Source organism: Tasmannia lanceolata, unplaced genomic scaffold, assembly GCF_043159265.1.
Source record: "Tasmannia lanceolata isolate RefF3 unplaced genomic scaffold, GAP_Taslan_0.1 ptg000008l, whole genome shotgun sequence".
NCBI classification, from domain to species: domain Eukaryota; kingdom Viridiplantae; phylum Streptophyta; class Magnoliopsida; order Canellales; family Winteraceae; genus Tasmannia; species Tasmannia lanceolata.
In genome coordinates, this window is record NW_027518685.1 from 68,130,681 (window position 1) to 68,155,101 (window position 24,421).

Consider the following 24,421-nt stretch of genomic DNA (forward strand, 5'->3'; position numbering starts at 1 on the left):
GCAAAAAGGAAGAGATGATGAGAGAGTGAGGTGTTGATGACTATATTTCCTCCCCCTTTATAATAATAATAATAAAAAATATATGGGTCTCATGCCGGTAATGAACTAAAAGAAAAACCTGATTTGCTAAACATCCATCAATATCTTTGAATTGCCTAAGAAAAGAGATTGAGGGTTTTTATGCAATTTGAGGAAGTATTTTATAAAATTGGAGGAAACGAGTATTACCTTCTGGCATAACCCATCCACCGATCTGATTAAGCCCCAAATATAGTGACTCCAATTCTTTGAATTGGGCAAACAGAGTAGCATTAGGATACCACACTCCCAATGAAGGATCCCTTGCATTGAAAAGGCCGATTCCTATCACGCGAGATGAAGAAGTAGAGCATGATACACGATACCATTGACAGCAATCCTCTCCAACCCAATCTTCCAAGACAGAATAAGTAGGATTATTTGGATAGTCGTTGATGGAGTCTTTCAATTGTAAGAGAGCTTTTCTCTCTTCCTCCAAACATGCTTGGCCCCCGTAAAAGCAGCAACACACACTCACAAACCACAACACCCCAACAATACTATACGCGTGTAAACCCCTCATATTTTTAACAAGTTTTTCTCCAAACTAAAAGCTCGGTTGTAGTTTCACTCTGAGCTTATATATATATATAGAGAAGGAAAGGTGGAAGGTGGATCCAAAGTCTTCCCGTCTTCGCCACCTCACCCTTCATAAATCTAGACCGTCCAAATGTCTAAAGTGGAAGCTGAGGTCACAAATAAGGGAAAAATGCTTACTAATAATGACATCTCATAAAGAGTGAGACCCACAAGTGGCAGGAAAGGTCGTCTCTTTTTCTATCCGTGGTAGGTCACACACTCATTACAAAATGAGAATTAGATCAAAGACACTTTTGTCATTTTTATGTGAGAAAGTTGTTTTGATCATTTTTCTTAAGGTATGCACAGCTAAAAACAAATAAGGTTCCAAATTTTAAAGTAAATAATTCACGGCTGTAAACTTTTACTCCCATTTTATGGCAAAACAAATTGACCCTAAAAAGGAAATATATGATGATTGGATTTTTTTTTCATGGGTACTTCCTGCTAAATTCACACCCAAAATTTCTTCCATTCGCCCTTGGCTCAAAACTGGCAACCTGATTTTTGGGGTGTCAACAAGCCCACTGTCCACTCGGATCTGTTTCAAAGCGGATCCAAATTGTTCAAACTCAGGTTGTTCAATATCTTAATGGAGAATGCTAGGCTGATAACCCATGGACAATATTTATGTGTGGATTATGCACACATGTAAGCGGGAGAAGTAGATCCAGAGATGATTATTGAGGCACAACATATTTATGTTATGGTAATCCATATGAAGGGTTTGGATCTTTGAACAAAGCGGGACCGACTTTTTTTGAAAAATACTCATATCTAAGCACAGACATCATATTTAAAATTTTGAACTATGGTTTCATAATAAATTTCCTATTTGCTGAGTTATACAAGTTTTTCTCCAAACTAAAAGCTCGGTTGTAGTTTCACTCTAAGCTTTAACATAGATATATATGTAGAGAAGGAAAGGTGGAAGGTGGATCCAAAGTCTTCCCAGTCTTGGCCACCTCACCATTCATAAATCTGGACCATCCAAAATGTCTAAAGTAGAAGCTCAGCTCACAAATAAGGAAAAAACGCGTAGTAATAGCGACATCTCATAAAGAGTGAGACCCACAACTGTGACATGAAAGGTCGTCTCTTTTTCTATCCGTCTAACATGAGAGTCAAGAGAATACTTCCACTGCGTGCCTCACACTCTAAATCACTCATCAGTAATTCCTTCACCTTACATTAAAGGATGGTAGGTCTCACACTCATTATCATTTTGTGCAACCTTTATTTATTTATTTTCTATTTATTTAAAGAAGATGCATGTTTATATATTACAAAATGAGAATTAGATCAAAGACACTTTTGTTCAATCTAGACCGTCAAAAAACTACAGAGCTGTCCATGATACTATTCCCGTCAAACCCTACCAATGGATTATCCACAAAAGTGACCGTTAGGATTTGTTTGAATATAGGCTCTGTTCGGATTGTAGGAATTCTCTCCTTTCAGGAAAATAGAGGAAAATGATATGGTTACGGCATATTTAGAAAAATACATCTTAAATTGAAAGTTTGTTTTCACCAAAAATTGAACAGGTTCAAGTTATTTTTTTCATATAAAATCAAACAATGGAAAAGAAGGAAAATTTGGATAAGTGTTTCCTTTCATTTTTCATAAAATTCCTGCAATCCAAACCAGGCATATACATATTGTAATACATGCATGCAAGAAAGATTTCGTTTGGGAAAATGTTTTGATAATTTCACTAACTCACATTCTCTTGTACTATTCAACCAGCTGTCAATGGCCTCTTCCTTACACTCAGCTAGCAGATGTATTTAAAGGGAAAGGTATTTTAGGTTTTTTAATTCCCTATGGTTAAATTTTAACTTTTAATAAAATTCAATAAGTACTATTTTATAAAATATTTAGCCAGGTATTCCATCGTTGATGGCTTATGACTAGTAAAAGCATATGGGACCCAACTGAAAATGATAGGACATCTCCTGTGGACGACTCTCACTCCTATGAAAAGGATAAGAGAAGGGTGATGCTAAATTCGCACCTCTTGTAGGATGATTCACACCCCCTAATACACGTAAAAAGTGTTATATTCTACCAGGGGGTGTGAATTTATCATCTCCCAAAAGATCGAAAAATCTTAATTTGTGGGACCTATCATCCTTGGATGGAAGATTATGAGTAATTGAGACAGTTGTGTCTAGTGTGGAGTGCGGGTCGGACTGTATTTAATGTCTTCCAGTCAAAAAGCAGTCTTGTTGATAGAGATTTAAACAATTAAAATTTAATAGCCAATGTCGTGTCCTATAAGGGAAAAACTCGTAGTAATAGTGACATCTCATAAAGAGTGAGACCCACAACTGTGACAGGAAAGGTCGTCTCTTTTTCTATCCGTCTAATATGAGAGTCAAGAGAATACTTCCACTACGTGCCTCACACTCTAAACCACTCATCAATAATTCATTCACCTTACATTAAAGGAGTAGCTGTGCCTTATTTATTTTTGTTTTTATTTTAAAAACAAATAGTTGAGCCGAAGTTTGTTTACAGATTTATGAGGAATGATAGATGCAAGGGCGCCCTTGCATCTATCATTCCTCTAGGTGTGGATCAAATCAAGGGCCCTTTCCAGCTCTTTATGCAAGGACATCCTTGCATCTATCATTACTCTAGATTTAAATAATTCGTTTGGGTCACCTTAATGTAAGTAGGTTGTGCCTCAAAATTCATCCCCTTAGGATCATCCTAACCCTCCGATCTGTATCATTTTCTTTAATGTCGTCGTTCTGTTGATCTGGGGTTAGGATCATCCCGTGGACATGATCCTAACCCCATAAAATCGGTTTGGGTCTTTTTGAGTGTTGACCCGACCTGGCCTGGAGACTCGGAAGCACTGAGGAAATCTCGTGAGTTTGCACCACCTCAGCCCACGAATTGGTGGCCGGCAGGCGGATCCCTGAGTGGGCCCAACTACCGGACCTCGTCGTCAAAGAAACTACGAAACCTCTTGCTTTTTCCCTGTCCGTGGAAAATTGCGAGAGGCATCGGAATAGGCTGGAAAAGAGTAGCAGGGGGCCCACAAGCCTACTTTTTTCGTTTTTTCCTGAATTAAACTATTGAATATGAGGAATGATAGATGCAAGGGCGTCCTTGCATCTATCATTCCTCCAGATTTAAATAATTCGTTTGGGTCACCTTAATGTAAGTAGGCTGTGCCCGAAAATTCATCCCCTTAGGTTGATCCTAACCCTCCGATCTGTATCATTTTCTATAATGTCCTCGTTCTGTTGATCCGGGGTTAGGAATATTGAGGCACAACATATTTATGTTATGGTAATCCAAATGAAGGGTTTGGATCTTTGAACAAAGAGGGACCGACTTTTAAAAGAAAATACTCATATCTAAGCACAGACATCATATTTAAAATTTAGAACCATGTTTTCATAATAAATTTCCTATTTGTTGAGTTATACAAAATTTGTATGGGGCAGAGCAAAAACAGGGTGCCAGCTAGCAGGATGGGGCCAAGCAGATGTATTTAAAGGGAAAAGTATTTTAGGTTTTTTAATTCCTTATGGTTAAATTTTAACTTTTAATAAAATTTAATAAGTACTATCTTATAAACTATTTAGCCAAGTATTCCCTCGTTGATGGCTCATGATTAGTAGAAGTATATGGGACCAACTGAAAATGAAAGGAAAAACGCCGTACTAATAGTGACATCTCATGAAGAGTGAGACACACAAGTGTGACAGGAAAGGTCGTCTCTTTATTTAATGGCTTTCTATCCGTGTAACATGAGAGTCAAGAGAATACTTCCACTGCGTGCCTCACACTCTAAATCACTCATCAATAATTAAAGGATGGTAGGTCTCACACTCATTATCATTTTCTTTATTTATTTTCTATTTATTTAAAGAAGATGCAGGTTTATATATTACAAAATGATAATTAGATCAAAGACACTTTCGGTCAATCTAGACCGTCAAAAAAACTACAGAGCTGTCCATAATACTAATCCCGTCAAACCTACCGATGGATTATCCACCAGTAGGTTAGGGGACGTGCACCGTGGTGAGTTTCACCTTTGATTAATCTGGACCATCCATTAGGGTCGGCCCCATCTTTTCATCTAAAATTGGCTTGGTGATCCATGTATCCTTGTTCAGAGTTGGGTGGAGAAAAATTAAAACATTAATTTTCATATCCATATTAATCTATAAGATACAACGATTTGGACAGGAATTTACAGTTGGGGGCCGGACTAATTTACACTTGGCTGCATTGGTCGTTGGGGGACATGACCACTAAACTAGCTAACCATGCATCATAAAAGAGATTTTGCCAGTCAGTGGGGGCCATGGCACCCCTCATGCTATGTGTGCAAGACCAAAAGTTCACTGTTAAAATTAAATTCGACCAAATTGTATTAAAAGTTTACCGTCATACGCAATCCAAATAACGTCTCTTAAGTATGTGATATGATACAGACTTTGTTGTAGCACATTCAATAATTTTGATAGGCTCCTGAAATTTGCACACCATGTTCTGATAATTTCACTAACTCACATTGTCTTGTACTATTTTACCAGCTGTCAATGGTATCACAATTTCAAAATAGGGATTTGCTCAGATGAATTAAATGAATAAGATGCTCCGCAAAAACATGTATTGAGATCTCTTCAACGTCCATTTGGACTTCATTTTGTGTACAAATAGCAATTTCCGTGACAAAATAACATAAAGAGGTTGTAGAACTTCTGCATGAATAAATAATTCTAAAACACATCTCACGTTCATCAGCAGACTAGACCACAAAGACACTTCAGCCACAAACTTTAAAGAAATAAATTATACAGAGCAACTCGAATAGAAGAATCAAAATATCTTGATCAATGTTTGAGGAACACAGATAAAATGGTACAAAAGAATGCACTGAATATCAAACACTCAAAGTAAACCAGACTATACTTTCTTTTCTGATACAATAATCTTACTTTAATTAAAATTTAATCAAATAAACCTACCAAACCAAAAACAGAAGGCAAATATTTTGATTAAATGACAGGACCTAATGCTACGTACTGGATGATTAATGTCAGAACACTCATAAAGATTTGAAAGAGAAGGCAAAAGAAAAGGTCTCTGACTAATTCACCATTGAAGAAAACTTCCAAATCGCCATAACTTTGCAGGAAGAATTGCATGACATTTACAAGATGCTTAGTGCTTGCCATAGTGCCAAATGTATTAGCGTGCAAAGAGAAGTACCAAGGAGGTGGGGTCGTAGATACCAGCCAAGTTCTTGAGTTATATTTTGAGTAGCAACAAGTCACAATTGGTTAGAAGCATCTTTTTTTTTTTCTGAATGATCTGGTTAGAAGCTTATATACTCCTTTTAGAATACCACAATTGTCTTTGCATTATCTTTATCTAATAAAAACCAGCAGGGGTCCCCGCCAAACCCCAGCTTACTCATAAATAAAACAATTATCTTTGCAAAAATAAAAAATAAAAAAATTGTGGTTGCATTTTATCCATTTCTAATAATGTAATGCTACTTAAAAAATATCACATAGTCCATGATAAATACCAAAGTTAATCATAACAGATATGTATTAACCAAGGAATTAAGCTTTTAATAATAATCACTATCTAAAGACAGTGCCAATACATAAACAGAGAGAAGCTACAATTTTGTTTGAAGTTTATGGAACATTAAAAGTATATCATGCCTCAAAAATCACATATCTGACAACATCCAACAAAAGAGGATAGAAATTAAAAAAACAAATCAAAATCCAAATATGGGTCTGCGATAATTCAACCAAGTAAAAATTAAAACCCATATCACTCGAACTCCAAAAAATGAAAATTGAATCAAGAAAAAACAAAACTTCAGAAAGCAAGTGGGTTGAACATCTGTAGAAGCAAATTAGAGAAAAAGCAGAGAAAATGAGAGAAAAATTACCTCATTATAAATATGTCCTAAACAGAAGAACTTCCATGAGAAGGAAGACCAAGAGCAGTAACCTCATTGATAAAGAAAAAACAAGTCCTGAACACCCTCTGAAATTTCATGGTGGTTTGATGTCAATTACATTTCTCCATGAAACTCAATAAAGAAGAAATGAAACATGGAAATCCTCAACCAAAAAATTCAAGTAGAAACCCAAAACAACATAGCTCAACGAAAACCCTTTCTTGCCTCCATCAGTAGATATAACCTAAACAGAAGGTGGTTCTTTGATGTAGATGTAAACGAAATCTAGAAAATCCAACACACAAAAAAAATTTCCATTCAACAAAAATCCCAACATAGAAAATGGAAGGAAATGAACTGGAGAATTATTAATGATTGCCAATTCAGGTTAACATGGTTTGAGTTCTAAAAAAAACTCAAATTCAATTTCGTTTCCTTTTACGGTATAGTGATGAAAGAGAGAGAAAAAAAATGAACAATTGTGGGAACTGATCGAACTATAAGAGCAGAAATACTTTCTCGCCTTTATTTTAAAAAGCTGAAAAGACAACAAAAAAACGGTAGAATTTGGCGCTAAATCATCAGAATAAATATGTTGTAGGAACAAACAAAACAAACCCAAGACAGTATTATTAAAGCAAAAATCTAAAACATAAGCATTCAAAAAAATGGACGAGAAAGTAAAATGCAAGCTAGTAAGGATATTTAAATGTAAATTAATTTAAAATAATGTACCAATGGCCACTGCCTATAAATGCATCAATTCATGTTTATTATAAGTAGAAGACATGATTCTAGAGATTTATCATGTGATTTCAATCAAAATCTAAAGATCTATGAAATTAAAGTGAACATGGATCCAAAGATTTAATAGCTTTACAATTTATATCATATTTGTTCTGGAACATGATCCGGAATTAACAGATCTTGAATTCTTGAGTTATATTTTGAGTAGAAACAAGTAACAATTTCTGGAGATCGTTGCCAGATTGGTTAGAAGCTTTTTCCTTCTTTTTTGAGTTAGAAGCTTTTTCCTTCTTTTTTGAATGATCTGGTTAGAAGCTTATATACTTCTTTTAGAATACCACAATTGTCTTTACATTATCTTTATCTAATAAAACCGATAGGGGTCCCTGCCAAACCGCAGCCTACTCATCAAAAATAAAATTGTCTTTGCATTTTATCAATTTCTAATAATGTAATGCAATTTAAAAAATATCACATAGCCTGTGATAAATACCAAGGTTGAAAGCTATGGCTTTAATCAGTGCTTACTTCCATTTTAACTCATTTGGGAGTCTAATTGAACCTGTTTTCTGTATATATTTCAGCGCATGCCACTCAAAGGTACCAACCAAACAATAGTGGAAACATCAGATCTGTTTCTATTTTACCCGTTTAGGAGTGTCACTGTAAACCCGCTTTTCTATATTTCAGAGCATGACATTTAAAGGTAGCATTCCTCCTCTGGCATTCGAAAGCTACGCAGCCTAACATGTCAAAACTTCATAACATATTCAAAACCATGTAAATAAAATAATAAGCAAATCCATAAGAAAGATAAATGAGAAACTTCGACTCAACAGGAAAGATCAACCCAGAAAACTCACCTTCACTTGATTAACATGTGGTATAGGAACAACAAACTCTCCCACATCCATTTCAAAAAAAAAAAAAAACTCTCCCACATCCAAATCCCCAATCGATCTAGGAAGGCATAATCTGCCAGACTAGCAATGACGTGGGCTTGCCTGTGAATGACAAAAGAGTTGAAGACTATCCTTATAGTAACATTAAACATATGAGAATGGTTTCTTTTGCCATTAAATAAAATTTCAGCTACTCATGAATGAAAGTTTCTCCAGTACCTCACTAAGCGCCCCCCGCCCCAAACATTTGGTCTTGAAGCCTGGCTTTCTGCTGAAAATCTATGTTGGCCTTCACAAAAAACAACTAATGCCAGACGAAGGGCTTGAAGACGCTCCTCTACCATAAATCCCTAATCCATCCAAATGAACCTAGCAAGCTTCTATATAGGATCCTTCGATTTCAATCTGCATAAAATGAAATGTCGATATCGGTGTTGAAATTTCTTTACGCAATATACATTCCAATGCAACTAATTATGCTACAAATTGAAAATTAAAACAAGGAAACAAAAATAAATTTCATGTAGTGATAAATGAGGTAAAATTCAAAACCCTAACCTTACTCTTTTATTGTTAACCCTGAGAAATGAAAGGAAAAAGGAAAAAATGAGTCAATCTAAGAAGACACAAGTGTGTAAACAAATTTGTTCTTCCTATTAAGATAGCAAGAGTAAATTAGAACAGCTACATCAAGTTCATTAACAGACCAATCAGTGTAAGAGAAGCCTAACTTTAAGTAAGATACTCCTCATGTTCTTCTATCTCGGTTTCCTATACATGGAAAAGATTTAAAGTATGAAAGAAGCTTGAGTGAGTGATATTCTATAGGAAATTTTCCCTCATATCTAGTGATGACCGAAATATTTTCAACCATGGTTAAATCTTTAAACTTGAAGAAATAAAATGTGTGAAAACTCCATAAGTTTTTTCCCAAAACTCAACATAAATTACAGACCAAAGTAATTGTAACTTGGCTTAGAAATGGCAGGTGTGAAATTGTCTAAAATGATTTTTAGCTCATTCTAAAGATGAATATAGTGTAACCATGATTCTATCACTATACCAACCAAGCTATAAATTTGCATGCTATTGGATTATATACCTGCCATGGTAAAATATAGAACTCCCAACATCCTGAAGAACCCGAACTTCAATGTGCAATTTGTGCATGTCAAAATGAGACACTTAGTCTGCTACCCTGTTCAATCACACCCATTCACCAAAATATCAAAATCCAAGAAGAAAATCATCCAAAAGAACAAATCAATACGGATAAAGAAGAGCCTGCATAGTTCCAACCAAGCTACAAAATTTCTTTAGCTTACAACATTCCATATCATTCGTCTGTGGTAATTAACAAAATAGAGAAAGCAGAACATTAAGAGAACCAGATCACTAAATCATTACAACCTAAAGAACACAATTTATCACATAAACTGCAGAACTTCTTTGCTTCTATATCACAAAAATAGATAAGAGGGCACAGGCTCGAGAAAGCTATTAGATGTGTGGTTGATACACGGCGGATGAGAAAAAACAATGCAAACCTTGATTTCTAGAGTATTAGTCGATTCAGTGTTTTCCATGTATTGAAAGGAACCTAAATAAGAGAAGGGAGAAAAAACAATGTAAGAAACAATATCGTACAAAATGGAGCTATTGAATATGGCACGCCACAGAGTTTAAACAGCTAGACAGGACCCATTACAAATGACAATCCCACAAGAAGAGCTACTATTGAACTCCTGGAAATTAAACAGGCCACTGATATTCCCACTACCATGTTCAAATAATGAGACAAACTCACCTTGTCTCATTAACAAAACATGGCAGCGCAAATATCATTAGCCTGTAAATGTAGGGTGAGTTTCTCTTGGTCTCTCTTCATTGGTGTCTATCCATCAAATACAAGAATTTGTTTGAATCCATTGATCAAATTAACAAGAGAGAGAGAGAGAGAGAGAGAGAAATCTAATCAGGATTTGAAAGTTGGTTGAAGATAGTAAGATCTAAAAGGGAATGCGAACGAAAAATAAGAAATCATGATCGAATACAACTTTTACCTGTTTCTGTAGTAGCTGTTAATGACCACAGCCACTTTAGAGGGGGGCATATAATGAATTAGAGAAAAATCCATCAAGAAATCCTACAAAAAATATGAGATATCAGCCTTTCTGATTTCTTACATCCATGAAAATCATATAAAACATGGATTTGAGAAATACAAGCAGAGGCATGGAGCAAGCACAGACATGACTCAGTTTTCCTGTCACTATGTGCATGGAGCAAGCATCGGTTTTCCTGTTACTATGATCCATAGACATAAACTATGATAGCATCTCCTCTGAAGAAGGAAATGTAGCAGTCTTGCTAAAGCTTTTCTGAGTATTTGCATCTAAAGCGCTACTCTACTTGACTTTCAACTCTGAGTACATCATGCCCTCTGAATGCCCTATCTCATCCCTATCCGAAGTCACAACATGGTAAAGTGCACCTCCCTGAACATCATCTTGAATGCATAGTGTTTCATCAAAGGATCTTCCAAGCTCTAACACCTAACCGTCTGTCACAGTAACCAATGTAATGTCGGCATCATCTTGAGACATTACGATACCAATCATTCCCATGTAATAAGTGCCCTACTCAATCTTAACCTGCAATTGCTCGAGTTCCTGTGCATCTACATATGAATTGAAGTCAATATCTTCATAAACTAAGTTAACACAAGGTATAGAAGCATCCAATACCCCCACGAGCTGTGGACACAAGAATTTCTACGCATAAATTGAAGTCAATATCTTCAGAAACTGAGTTAAAACAAGGTATGGAAGCATTCATTAATAATACCATAGGTTCTGTGGACACAGGAACTGCCAATGTTCAATATTAGAAAACCATGTACCATCTGATAAGTTCTCCGATTAACCAAAGAAGACATAATAAAACTCTCTCCTACTAACATATGTTCACTTTAATGAGTTTCTGCTGTAAAAAATATAAGCAGGTCCTATTAAAGGACAAAGGAGAAAATGGGTCACATCTAATTTAACAACCAAAACTACTTATGGTTAAAAAAGAAGATTAACTCCCTGCTTCTAACAGAGCTCAAAGATAAGAAAAAACTAAAAAATCAATGAAAGCAGAGATAAAAAAAGAAAATAAAAAAACCCAAAACTATCTCTATCTCACCTGCTTCAAATCATCCTCATAATCATCAAGATTGAAATTGATACCTGCATGGCGACCCAAAACTTGATGGCTGCTCTGTCAAATGCTCTGAAACAAATTTCTCGAATCTAATCCTAAAATCTCCGGTTGAAAAATATTTGTTACTGAGTAAAACAGGAAAAAAAGGAAACAACATGAAAATGATTTTACAAGCACCTGAGAGAAAGTTGTAGAAAATGGGCAAAAACAAAGCAATACTGAGCACTTGTGCCGAATCCACTTGCATTGGAGAGAAGTTATTCCAATGTCAGTAACTGCGAACAATGGAAAAAACATTCACGAAAAAGAGGAGAAATTTTTTTATACATACCCAAATAAACTTGAGGAAAAAAAAGAAGAAACCCATAGAATTTTATTTTTTTAAGTTGTTGAGAAAAAATTGGAAAAAAAAATGAAGAAACCCACAACGGAATTCGGATAAAATCCCCACAGCCCTTTTTTGTTGTCCTCCTGGCTACCAACAACATTGTTAAAAGGAGAGGCTAGGGTTTCCGAGTTCACTCATTCCCCCAAACCATAAAGAAGAAGAGAATCGTTCTGCAGAGGAAAGGGAAACATAGAAAAAGAAAGTAAAGACATCTACATTCTTCTCGCCGAACAGACCTGAGGCTAGGGTTTCCAGGCATAGGAAGAAGAAGCGCAAGTAGAGAGAAGAAAGTTGAGGTTTTGTTAAGAGGTGTTCTGTGTAACTTTTTTGTTGTCGCGGGAAAAAACACACGTGGCCTGGGAAGGAAAGGAAGGATAAGGCTTAAGGTGACGTGTTTATGACACGTATCTTCAAGGGCTAGGCAGCAAGGAGCCAAGGAAATGGTAAAAATGCCCCGGCAGGATTAGACATGGCGGGAATAAGTAATGAAAGAAGGGTAGGGAATTTTGGTGAAAGATGGCTGACGAAATTTCAGGGGAAGCAACAAGGAAATAGCGAAAATGCCTGGAAAATGGGGACGTAGGAGGAAGATTTAAACGACAGGGGTATGAAATTTCAAGGTCTAGGCTTTTAGAATAGTAAGGAAAGGATTACAAAATGAGAATTAGATCAAACCCTACCAATGGATTGTCCACAACAGACAGTTAGGATTTGTTTGAATATAGGCTCTGTTCGGATTGCAGGAATTCTCTGGAATAAAGAGGAAAATTATATGGCTTATTTAGCTGAATACCATCATAAATTGAAAGTTCCATTTTCATTAAAACTTGAACGGGTTGGTTCAAGTTATTTTAATTTTTCATATAAATCAAACAAAAGAAAAGAAGGAAAAATTGGACAAGTTTGTCCTTTCCAAACATTTTTATAAAATTCCTGCAATCAAAACGAGGCCATGTGATAGAACACCGTTCTATTAGAAAAGAAAATAGGGACGAAGAAGATAGAAAAAAGCGAAATAATGAGCTAATTTGAGGAAACTCAGGCCTCCAATGAGTTAATTAGAGGAAACTCGACCTCCAAGATGCAAACTGCACTTAATTTGATTATTCCCTGCTCAAAGGCCATTCGGCATCTACATTATATAGAAATTAGGAAAAGAAAAATAAGAAAATATAAATCAGCATAATAGGAAAAAGAAAATAAGGAAACCTAATATAAGATAGCAATAACATAAATAAGGAAAGCTTCTAAATAAGAAAATCTATTCCTAACATTCCTCCGCCCTTAATTTCAACCTTGACCCCAAGGTTGAAGATTGATCTTATGCAAGACTTTCCAAATTTCTTCTCTCTTCTCCTTTTTTGGAAAGTCTTACACAAGATCAATCTCCAACCTTGGGGACAAGGTTAAAATTAAGTGCAGGGGAATGTTAGAATCAGTTTTCCTTTTTCCTATTCTGCTAATTTAGATTGTCTTCTTTATTGGCCTGGTGATATCGAGAGTTGGGTGGAGAAAATTAAAACATTAATTTTCATATGATCCATTAATGTATAAGATAGGGCTGTTTGCACAGGAATTTACACTTTGGGGCGCAGGGGGAGGGGGTGGGGGGTGGACTACTTTACACTTGGCTGCATTGGTCATTGGGGGACCATGGCCACTAAACTAGCTAAGCAAACATGTAGAGCCATGCATCATAAAAGAGATTTTGCAAGTCATTGGGGGGGGGGGGGGGGGGGGGTACACAATTTCACTAACTCGCCTTGTCTTGTACTATTTAACCAGCTGTCAATGGTTATTACCATTTCCAAAAAGCGATTTGCCAGCGCTCATCGCAGAAGGCATTTTGCGGAGAGTCTGTTGCATGAGGGAGCATCCACCTCATATTTATCTCCACGATAATGTTTTGATAATGAGGAAAACCCACCTGGTTTTACATTTTTTTAACAAGCTGTACTCTGGTCATTTTTTTGTGAGAGTTGCTTTGGTCATTTTTCTAAAGGAGATTACGAGTTATGCACAGCTAAAAACAAATAAGGTGCAAAATTTTAAAGTAAATAATTCACAGCTGTAAACTTTTACGCCCATTTTATGGCAAAACAAATTGACCCTCAAAAGGAAATATATGATGATTGGATTTTTTTCATGGATACTTCCTGATAAATTCACACCCAAAATTTCTTCCATTTGCCCTTGGCTCAAAACTGGCAACCTAATTTTTGGGGAGTCAACAAGCCCACTGTCCACTCGGATCTGTTTCAAAGCAGATCCAAATTAATTGGGTTTTCCCTCGGATCGTACACTCAATTTTATAATCCATAATTGATAACCCACGGACAATATTTATGTGTGTAGGACATTATCAGATTGGAATGAGTATTTATATAATGCTTAGGAGTAGCTGTGCCTTATTTATTTTTATTTTTATTTTAAAAACAAATAGTTGAGCCGAAGTTTGTTTACAGATTTATGAGGAATGATAGATGCAAGGGCGCTCTTGCATAAAGAGCAGGAAAATGGCCCTTGATTGCATCACATCATTTTCGGTAACCGTCCAAATCGGTTGAAAAAAGTAAATTCGGTTTTAAAAGTTCAAGCAGTTATTTTTTTGTGCCATCCCAACCTTATAATTGTTGATTTGGAGTGATCAACACCATTGCTCTGGGTAAGCTGGTTTGATTTTTTTTGTTTACAGACATTTGATCCCATTCATTGCAAAAATAGCAAAATATTGCCTTAAAACTCAAGATAAAGCTTATTATATTTCCAACAATCATTTTGCATTACAACTAAAGGAAAATTGCACCATTACTTGAAACAACAAATTTTCAAGTAACTACGGAATTCTGAGAGCTTCTCGATCGACCAGTCAATATATGCATCCATAGCTCTAAAGTATTTATGCCTCCAATGTTTGTTGAGGATGAGAAAGCCGATGACTGCCTAAAATCCCAAAGCATATGACATTGCCACGAATGAGTAGAAAAACACAGGATTATCAAGAACCCTGGAACTTTCCCCCTCATCTCTATGAGGTTGTGGAGGAATGTCCATGGAACAATTTTTTTCTAGTGGTGGTCCACATAGATATGGATTTCCCTCAAAGCTTTCCTCAGGAAATGTGGTAAGGTGTTTCTCAAAAGGGATATTACCTGATAGGTTATTGTAGGCGACCGAGAAAGCACCAAGTGAATCCAGTTGAGTTAATTCATAAGGGATTCTCCCAACTAACTTGTTGTGAGAAAGATCCAAACTCTCCAAGCTTTTTAGGTACTGAAAGGATTGTAGAAGATAGCCAGTTAGCAGGTTGTTGGAAAAATTTAATGAGTGAAGCTCTCCCAAGTCTCCTATTTGGAATGGAATATCACCCCCCAATTGATTCGTGGACAAATCAATTCCAGTCATCAAGCTAAAAGGAAGGCCGTCGTAAATGTAAGTTACACTCTTTGTGGTGAAAGAAGTTGAAGTCCTAGGATGAAACAATCTATTATTAAGAACGAAATCGAAAATTTGGATTTGATCAGTTTTCTTCCATGAACTTATGTTGTTGAGACAAGAAGGTATATTTCCAGAAAAAGAATTGTTAGAGAGATCCAAGGTATGGAGGTTACTTAGTTGACACAATTGTATTGGAATGTGTCCTGGAATGAAATTATGGCCTAAAAGAATTGATACCAATTTTGAGAGGGAGAATAACCAGCTAGGAATAGTATCGGATAGGGAATTTTTTTGCATATCAAGAATCATCAAGTCAGGGCTATTTAACAGGCCAGATGGAATTTTTCCAGTGAAGTTATTGTGGCTGGCAAATAAATATTGCAATCGTGTCAAGTTAGCATCAACTGGGAGAATGTCTCCTTGCAAACTATTACTTGATATGTTTAGGTAAACCAGCTGAGTACAATTTTTGGTGAGTTGATTTAGCATTTCTCCTAAAAAGTTGTTGGAAGATAGGTCCAATATATATAAGCGTTCTATTTCACCCATCGATGAGGGGATCGTACCTTGCAAAATATTTTGGGATAGGTTGAAGTAAACCAACCGAGGGAAGAGAGTGCCCATGTTTGTAGGAAGTGACCTGCTTAGATTATTCTCAGAGATATCCAGAACAGTGAGAATTGATATAGTGTTGTGGGTAGACTGAGGAATTGAGCCTTCGAACAAGTTATCCGTCAACGACAAGGAATCACTTGACATATTGTACAATAGCCAAGATGGGATGTGCCCTCTAAGAGAGTTATGACCCAAATTTAAATCAATTAAACGAAGCTGACTAGAAAGAAAGCTGGGAATGCTGCGAGTGCTACGTTGGTTGAGGTTGCAATTTTCTAAGGACAAAAACCAGAGTTGAAAAGTAGGAACCCAGTGTGGGTGTTGGGTTTCAACCCCTAATTGGACATTGTTTGAAAGGTCAACAAATGAAAGCCGTGAGAGGTTCGCAAAAATAGAAAATGAGAACATACCCATGAACTGATTATTTGAAAGCCCAATAGACTCTATCTTCGTTAGGTTGTTGAAAATGAATGAAGGAATCTTCCCTGTAAAGCGATTGTCGGAGAGATTAAGCTCTTGCAGGTTATGCATGCCTTCCATACATGGATGAATACCACCCTCAATTGAATTGCTCCCGAGATTCAAGTAACTTAAATTCCTTAGTTTGCAAATCCCTGTAAGAATAAGACAGAGAAAATGGTCCCAAAATTAGACCCCTGACCATATGTGGAGCTGGAGGAAGTTTGTGTAAATATCAACATGGATTTGATATTTACACACCCCTTGCTATTAGAGGGGCGGGAGAAAGTTCCTCCAGACAAATCTGGAGCCAACCATGACCACTCAAAGTAATAACGTAATTAGTACTGTAAACATGTGGAGATGATATAACTATAAGATATGGCCCAGTCATTGTATTGGTTGTCTCTGGGTTGTGACCTGTGACTGTGAGATCCAAAGATCTTAAAAGAGGGCGTGGGAATATCATTTCCCATTTTCTTTATTAAATGTATAGTTTACTTTTCTTAAAGCGAGTACTATGACAGAAAATAACAAAATCCTGTCAAAAAATACTCCACACATCATCATTTTGGGCGAGGAAAAGCTATTGCCCCGTACCTGTTGAGATGGCGCCAAATGTGAATGTCAGATTATTCTCTGATAAATCCAGATCTTCCAAGGAGGAGAGGTTGCCTAGACATGATAGAAGACGTTGATCGTGAAGATTGTTAAGGCTGAGTTCTAGATGCTCGAGTCTCTTCGAGCCACATAATCCTACAAGAAAAATGATCAAGATGGTTTCAATAATTAATCTTACTGATGGGATGGCCGTTAGGTGGCCATATACGTTGCCTCATGATGTTTTGCCAGATCAAGGGCCTTGGTTACGCACACCCTTGGGCCTACGTGTGATGCATCTGATCTTGGCCTAGTATTCATCCTATGAGATTTGTTTAGGCCTTGTTTGTATTGCAGAAAAACATTTCTGGCACAAAATATTTTCATTGACTTTGTTTATTTCACAATTTAGACTGAAATCATATTGTTACAGTTTATTTAGAGGGGTACCATTATAAAATGAAAGTCTTAATAAATAAAACTTTGTAATCACTCAATGGAAAAGGAAGAAATTTTATAAAAAATTTCTTTTCCAAACTTTTTAAGAAAATTCCTGCAACCCAAAGGGCCATGACCATGAATGTGATTACAACCATTGACCTTAGAACATCCTAATGGGGTAGCCCACAAGGTTCTGATCCGATTAGAATGGGCGGTGACAAATTCGCCCCTTGGAGTCGGCATTCGCCCCCTTCAACGCCTCTCTAATAGAAGCTAAAGCTTTTATATGGCCCATTTCCTTGTCCCCAAAAGAAGCTAAAGCTTTGATAGTTGTAGGCCTTAAATCTGACATATAGGATATCTGATTGGACTATATGGGTTGCCTCATGATAGTCCGTTAAATCAACAGTCTTGATTACACCCTTGACCATTTGTCGGACTTGATGTTGAGCCTAGGCTTATCCTAACTGAAATGCCCGAAAGTACCCCTAAGCAAATTCGTCCCCCTCTTTAGACAAGGATGGTGTTATTGTCTGTTTGCAAAACCTGGGTTAGGGCTTCATATTAAACACCTATAAATAGGACTTTTGGGTAGTTTTTCTAGACTTTAACCTGCAACAGCCCTAAAGGAGCATGTTCGTGTGGGAGAAAGTGGAGGTCGGAAATCGTGATCCAAGGTAAGATCCCATCCAAAAAATGGTTTTGATCTTTAAAAACACCGAGGGGCCGTTTGGATACGCGGATTTTAGAATCCGGGATTTCTTCAAAATTTTAGTTTAAGACACAAGAGAAGAAGCAGACCAGCCATCGTTTTTTGATTCATTTTTTACTTCTCGCCCTTCTTGCCGCCAGTTAGAAATCTCAGGATGCAGGAGAGATTTTTAAAACCTGAATTTCTCACTTAAAATCCAAGAAACGTTGTCAGGACAACATACAACAGCCTGATCATGAACCCTCTATTACACTGTTTTCAAGCTAAAACTCTGGATTTTAAAATCTGTGTATCTAAACAGCCCCTAAGATTTAAGTTTTGTTGATTTGGAATAAGGTCATTATTTTACATATAATTGTGTTTTTGGAGGATCTCTGTGATTGATTTCGAATTCGTTGGGGTTCACCTAGTTCTTGGATCTCCATCGAACCCAAGATCTTTCGCTTTTGACCAAATGGATTTTGACCTATATCTTGGGTTCTCCTCTGATCGCCGCACCAATGGACCCACTTTCCATTTCTTCCCCTTTATTCCCTTTTCTTTTTTTGCCTAATTTATCCAAGAAAAACAAAACCTTTTTGTATGGTATTGATCCACCAGCATATGAGCATGAGTTGAATGGCTTGGATAACCAAACAATGGACCCCACCTTGCAACAAAAATAAGTTGTTTTTGCTAAAACTGAATAGACAATTAATCTAGGGGAGTGATAAATCGACTCCCATATATCTTAAATCGACTCCCATGTGTCTTTCTCTCTCCTCTGGGTTAGAGAGAGATAGACACATGGGGAGTCAATTTAAGATATTTGGGAGTCGATTTATCACTGCCCTTAATCTAATGTGTATTTGTGTTATTTTAAAAATTGAAGGAAGGAAAATTTGTTACTTTCCCCAAGAGACATGATAGTAGCCTATTGATTAATCAATCCTCGTTTTTATGGTTTCTCCAAAAAGAAAAAACAGGTTAACTTTTTATTATTATATTTTTCATAGGCCTATGACAGTCAGTATATGCCGTGATCAGTTTGCCTTTCGAAAATTGAAAATGGGTGCAGCTGTTGTACCCTAAGGACTATACCAAAAGTGTATCATTGAAATTATGAGATAAGTGAAAGTGAAGAGAAAAACTACTTTAACCATCATCATTTCGGATGAGAAAAATACTATTGCCACTCCGTACCTGTTGAGATGCCAATTGGGTTTCTAAGATTATTATTTGATGAATCTAAATCTTCCAGGGGACGAAAGGTTTCCTAGACATGATGGAAGACTTCGATCATCAAGTTGGTTATCCTCGAGTACTAGGGTCTTGAGTCTCTTCAAGCTGCATAAACCTACAAGAAAATGATGAAGACAAAAACATATGAGCACATTTAATTTATTACCAAAAAACAAATTCCTTTCGATGCAAAGGAAAAAAATCAGATTTCTATATTACTTAAAAGAAAAAAGCTAAAAAAGTGATTCTCAGGCCTTGTTTTCTTTTGGATAGACACATTGTGAGATGCTAGGAGTGTTCGTTTGGAGTGACACTTGGGTTTTTGGAGAACTAAAGCAATGCTGACGACATAAACAGATTAGATCAATCAAAGGTGGGACTCATGACCACCAACTTCCCTGCGATGATGCCTGCATGCATCAAAGCCCCAAGTTTAGCACTTGTGCCCTGTGGATGTGATCTGTTTTGTTAACTAACTGGCGAACACAAACCTGGCCTATTATTGTTTGCCCAACCTTGACTGAATGATCCGAGCACTTGAGTATTCGGCTTCATTAAGGTTTTACCTATCATAAGCTAAAGCTTTGATATTTATAGTACTTAATAGGGTGAATGTGATGACCATTACGTACGGGACTAGAACCATATGGGTTTTCCTCATCATGTTTCACTTGATCAATGATCTTGATTCCATACCCTTGTCCCTATGTATGACATGATGTTGACCCTAGGCTAGATCGTAAGACTCATTTGAGGTTTTGTTTGAGCGATGTTCTGTTTAAGGACTAGTCTCAAATGGCTAACCTGCTAATTTTCTCTTATAAATACAATACCTCGATTATATGAAGTTTACTTTAGGATATGTCCTACTTATGTGGAAGGTGGGAAATCTCTTCTCATAGAAAACATGAAGCATTAGTGTCAGATCTTTCCTTCTAGTATGGAGGCAGAGTTTGTATGGTAAGAATTCCCTTCATAGTTCCCGCCTCAACATCTCCCATGAAGAGATTAGTGGCTCTCCAAGTTTGCGCCGGCGGAACTTTTCAGCTTGCCACCAAGCCAATGCACGTCCTCTCAATCGAGTTGCTAATAAGGCAACGACCTTGTCGGTCGGTATCTCCTTAAGGTCCAATGTTTCTTCCACAGTGGCCTCCCAGTCTAGTAAATCTTTGGGCTCTCTTCCCCCATTGAACTCCGGAAATTCTATTTTGAGGCCATGTTCCCATCGGTTGTTGTGGCGCACAAACGGAGGATCAAAATGAGGTGGATTGTGCCGTGGCAGATTAGGACCTGCCTTGTCCCGTCTCATAGGAGTCCTGGTTCCTTCCTCATCATTCCCTGTATCCTCAAATCCAGGTGGTAGTGGAGGGGTCGGAGAACGCCGTTGCACGCTCAGCTGGTCCAACCTCTCCATTATGAGGTCTAATTGCTGCTGTCTTTGCACTTCCAGTGCTAGAAATTCCTCTTGGCGAGTTGCCAACGTATGGATCTTACCCGATAGCGCTGTATATGAAGAGTTGTGAAACCCTTCCTCAGTCTCAGTTGTAGTCCCTCGTTTAGGAGGCATCAGCGGCTGCTTGAAAAATCCTAACAATGGTTCAGAGACTGTTCACAAGTTTTGTCACTTGCAGCTCTAAGGAGGTAGTGAAAGGAGTGGTTGAATACAAGTATGATCGATCAATGTCTGATGTTATCGTTGTGTGGCTCAAAGCCTTTCTTTAATAGTAATTGGTGTCCAAACAACCAGAAGAATGGTGATGGTGCTGCTCTGTCACAATTCTGGTGTCGACAATTCTCAGCTCAATTCTCAGCTCACTTCAAACTGATCTACTCGATCCTCTTCAGCAGAACTCCTTTTTTTTTCTCCTTTTTTTTTTTTCACAAGATGTAGATCAAGTACAGAGAAGTCTTCTTGAGTAGCTGAAGTGAACTAATTCTCCACCAGCTTGCTGAAGACAGTTGAGCAACGCATTGGAGAATTAAAGATCTAAACTCTTTAAGCGGTAGTGAGATTAACAAAAAAAAGACACATTTGATGACCAGCAGGAGAAGTGGATGAGAAAATTAATGATCCTCTTAGCCGATCGTGTGGTGCTCAGATTTCGACTTGGTAAACAATTAGTGAAAACAAAGGCTAAAGGATTAACACGACTGAAATGGAAAAAGAAATACAAGTATAAGAAGATTTCAATGAACGGATCAACATATGTAAGAAGAAGTGAAGATGAATTGATTTGTTCAAGGACAATGATCGAATAAAAAAAAAAAAAAACATAAACCTCGTTCAACAAGTTACACTACTGATCAAGTGTAAAACATGTAGGAGATCTTTCTAAAGTTCCAGATCTGATCAAAATAGGAAAGAATTGCAACAAGATCCACTAAAATCACGATATCTTAGAATACATGTCGAGTCTCAGAGCAAATAGACATCTGTCTACAGAGAGAGTAGTTTACTTGCAGAGATCTTCCTCTAACTCAAAAATGAAGTCACAATTTGCATGTTGAACAAGAAAAAAAAATCGATCAAAATGACAGATCCAATACACAAGCTTTAGGATCAGATCACTACAGAGATGAAGATAGGTTACTCAGGATCGGGAAAAAGCTTAGAAACCTTTCCGATCCAGCTCTGATACCAAATTCTTGATGTGGATCTAACATTTGGATGCAAACTTATAACTAGTAAAGACCTACTATGATCTAATACCTCATTACTCTTGCAACTCCAACATTTGCAAAGAAAAAGAAGTTTAATAAGGAAGTAAAGAAGAGGGAAAAAATGTAGGATATTCTAAAGATAATTTGCTATGAAAGTAGAGGAAACATCTGAGATTTTCCAACTGAACTTAGCTCACACATTGTATAGATCTTGAAGGGATCCAAGAGAAAAAAGAAGAAGAAGAATTACAGTCTATGAAACAAGAAAGAACAGAGTAATAGAGGAGATCTCAGTCTTGGATTCAAAACTGAAAACAAAGGCAAAAGTATGGAAAAGATCTTACACTTCAAGATCCTCCACACTTCCTCTGCTAAAACTCCTTTTCCCCAAGCTCCCAATCCGATTCCAGAGCCTTTGAGAATTTTGGACCCTCAATTTTTCTTCTCAGCCAAAAGTCCCCATCCATCCATCCCTCCCTCCCTCCCTCCTATTTATAGGTGGAAGACTGCAAGGAGATATTGACATCTGTCCTTGACCCAAGTGGTCCCCCTAGACACTTGGCCTTCTTAGGCCGCCATGTGGCAGTGGTCCTCTTCCCAATTCTCTTCACCCCTTCAATGTACGCCTTATTACATGGTTGCCACTACTACTTATTAACAGTCCCTTTAACTTTGCCCTTCAACCGCTCGGATCTTTTCAGAACCTTCGGATGTTCCAGCTCAGATCTTTTCAAAGCCTTTGGATGTTCCAGTTGGCTCAAGTACTCTTCTTCTTTTTGTTCAGCTTGGTCAGAACTCTTGTCTTCATCATACAGGCACTATGGTTGCAGAATTTTATCACTAGGCTTGGAGTCATGCACTCATATCTCTAGGCTATGTGTTATTTATTGGGATAATGTTACAGTAGGTTCTTCTCTAAGGAGAAAGAAGAGTGACAATGACAATAAGCATAATTACTTTAAGTATCATATTGTTAGGGTCCTTAGGGAGAACGTTAGGGATCATCATTTGGGTATTAGGTACATATACACTGATGATAGTTGCATACCAAGTGACAAAAAAGGCTTCCATACATATCACATAAGGGTCATGTATGTTAACTTACCAAGTTCTCCTAATGCTTAAGCTGTTGGAGAAAGGCGTTATTTATCTTTTATACTTTTAACACTCCCCTGCACGTGTGGCCCACTTGGCAAACACGTGGCACATGTGGTCCCACTTTGGGCCGACCATCGCATGTGGATTTTTGCTATCCAGGAGGTTTGAACTCAAAACCTTTGGCTCTGATACCATGTTAACTTACCAACTTCTCCTAATGCTTAAGCTGTTGGAGAAAGGCGCTATTTATCTTTTATACTTTTAACAATGTAGAGCATATGGGATTGATTAGTTCAGTTAGGTCCTGTTTGTTTTGGATGCCAAATGTGAATGGTTGTCTTTTAGGCTCTGTGCATATCTATGGGAATTTCAGAGTTGATTGTTGAAAACTTGAGATACTTGATTGCGTGAAGTAGGGCTGCACAAAAAACCGGCCAAACCGATAAACCGAACTGAACCGTGCCTTTCGATTTGGTTTGGTTTGTTTTTTCTCGGCATTGGTTCGGTCACGGTTTAGAATTTTACCGAACCGATCCCATCGGTTCGGTTCACGGTTTTAGATTTTTAAACCGAAAATTAACTGAACCGAACCGAGAAATGGAGGAAAAGACGAACTGATTTTGTGTCATTATCAAATCTAAGGTGAGTTATTTCATTTGCAAAGAGAAGAGGGGTGATTTAAAGAAGGGAGGTATGTCTATATCAATTCCCTGTATTCAAAAGTAAAGAATACATTCACCCCTTCCCCTTAGACCACCCCTTAGAAGTGTGAAAATAATAGTCCTAAATACTTAGAGGGGTTGTCCAAGAGAAGAAAAGGGGCGGCCGGAGGGATCGAATATATCATCCCCTATATCGATTAGGGTTAGAGAGGGAGGGGTCTCTTCATTTTTTGTTTCATGTGTGTGTGTGTGTGTGTGTGTGTGTGTGTGAGAGAGAGAGAGAGAGAGAGAGAGAGAGAGAGAGAGAGAGAGAGAGAGAGCTTGCCGGTCTCGTTGCACATCGTTGATGGTCGATTTGGATAGATAAACCTTTTTATTTTGGATAGATAAATGTATTTAACTACTTGATTTGGATGTGTACCGGATAAACCGTGAACCGAACAGAACCGAACTGGTCAAAATCAGTTTGGTTTGGTTTGGTTTGATTGTACCCCCCGATCGGTTTGGTTATGGTTTGGATTTTCTCCAAACAGATGTGATTGATTCGTTTCAAAAAAACTCCCTAAACCAAACTGGTCCGAACCGTGTGCAGCCCCAGTGTAAAGGGTCACCATGTCCCATTCCATCTTGTAAGGAGATCATGCAACTTGAGATTTT

The 24,421-nt window shown here is 37.4% G+C and overlaps 2 protein-coding genes across 24 annotated transcripts in view; both read right to left on the reverse strand.

Annotated features, from left to right (window-relative positions):
• Window positions 1-992, reverse strand: part of LOC143883257 (uncharacterized) — a 40,332-nt gene extending 39,340 nt beyond the window's left edge. The window contains exon 1 of the mRNA XM_077386601.1: window positions 229-992. Within this exon, the coding sequence (XP_077242716.1) occupies window positions 229-601 (373 nt within the window). The 5' untranslated portion in view covers window positions 602-992. The remainder of the gene's footprint in view (window positions 1-228) is intronic.
• A 4,508-nt stretch (window positions 993-5,500) lies between these two features.
• LOC143885519 (uncharacterized) lies at window positions 5,501-22,470 on the reverse strand. Of its 23 annotated transcripts, none has more exons than XR_013253370.1 (11): window positions 22,349-22,470; window positions 19,305-19,458; window positions 16,970-17,125; window positions 16,321-16,524; window positions 11,647-11,744; window positions 11,452-11,538; window positions 10,515-10,942; window positions 10,326-10,408; window positions 9,810-9,862; window positions 9,365-9,460; window positions 8,206-8,667 (listed from the first exon to the last, which is right to left on the reverse strand). XR_013253370.1 is itself a non-coding variant. In XM_077389733.1 (10 exons), exons 5-8 carry the CDS (start codon window positions 11,714-11,716, stop codon window positions 9,835-9,837), a joined length of 225 nt encoding a protein of 74 aa, XP_077245848.1. In that variant the 5' UTR covers window positions 11,717-11,744; window positions 16,321-16,524; window positions 16,970-17,125; window positions 19,305-19,458; window positions 22,349-22,470; the 3' UTR covers window positions 8,206-8,667; window positions 9,365-9,460; window positions 9,810-9,834. The 23 variants fall into 23 exon arrangements, 14 of the variants coding, with proteins under 14 accessions (XP_077245836.1, XP_077245848.1, XP_077245846.1 ...); XR_013253368.1 differs by having other exon boundaries at window positions 11,452-11,564; XR_013253371.1 differs by lacking the exon at window positions 16,321-16,524.
• Window positions 22,471-24,421: the final 1,951 nt, after the last annotated feature.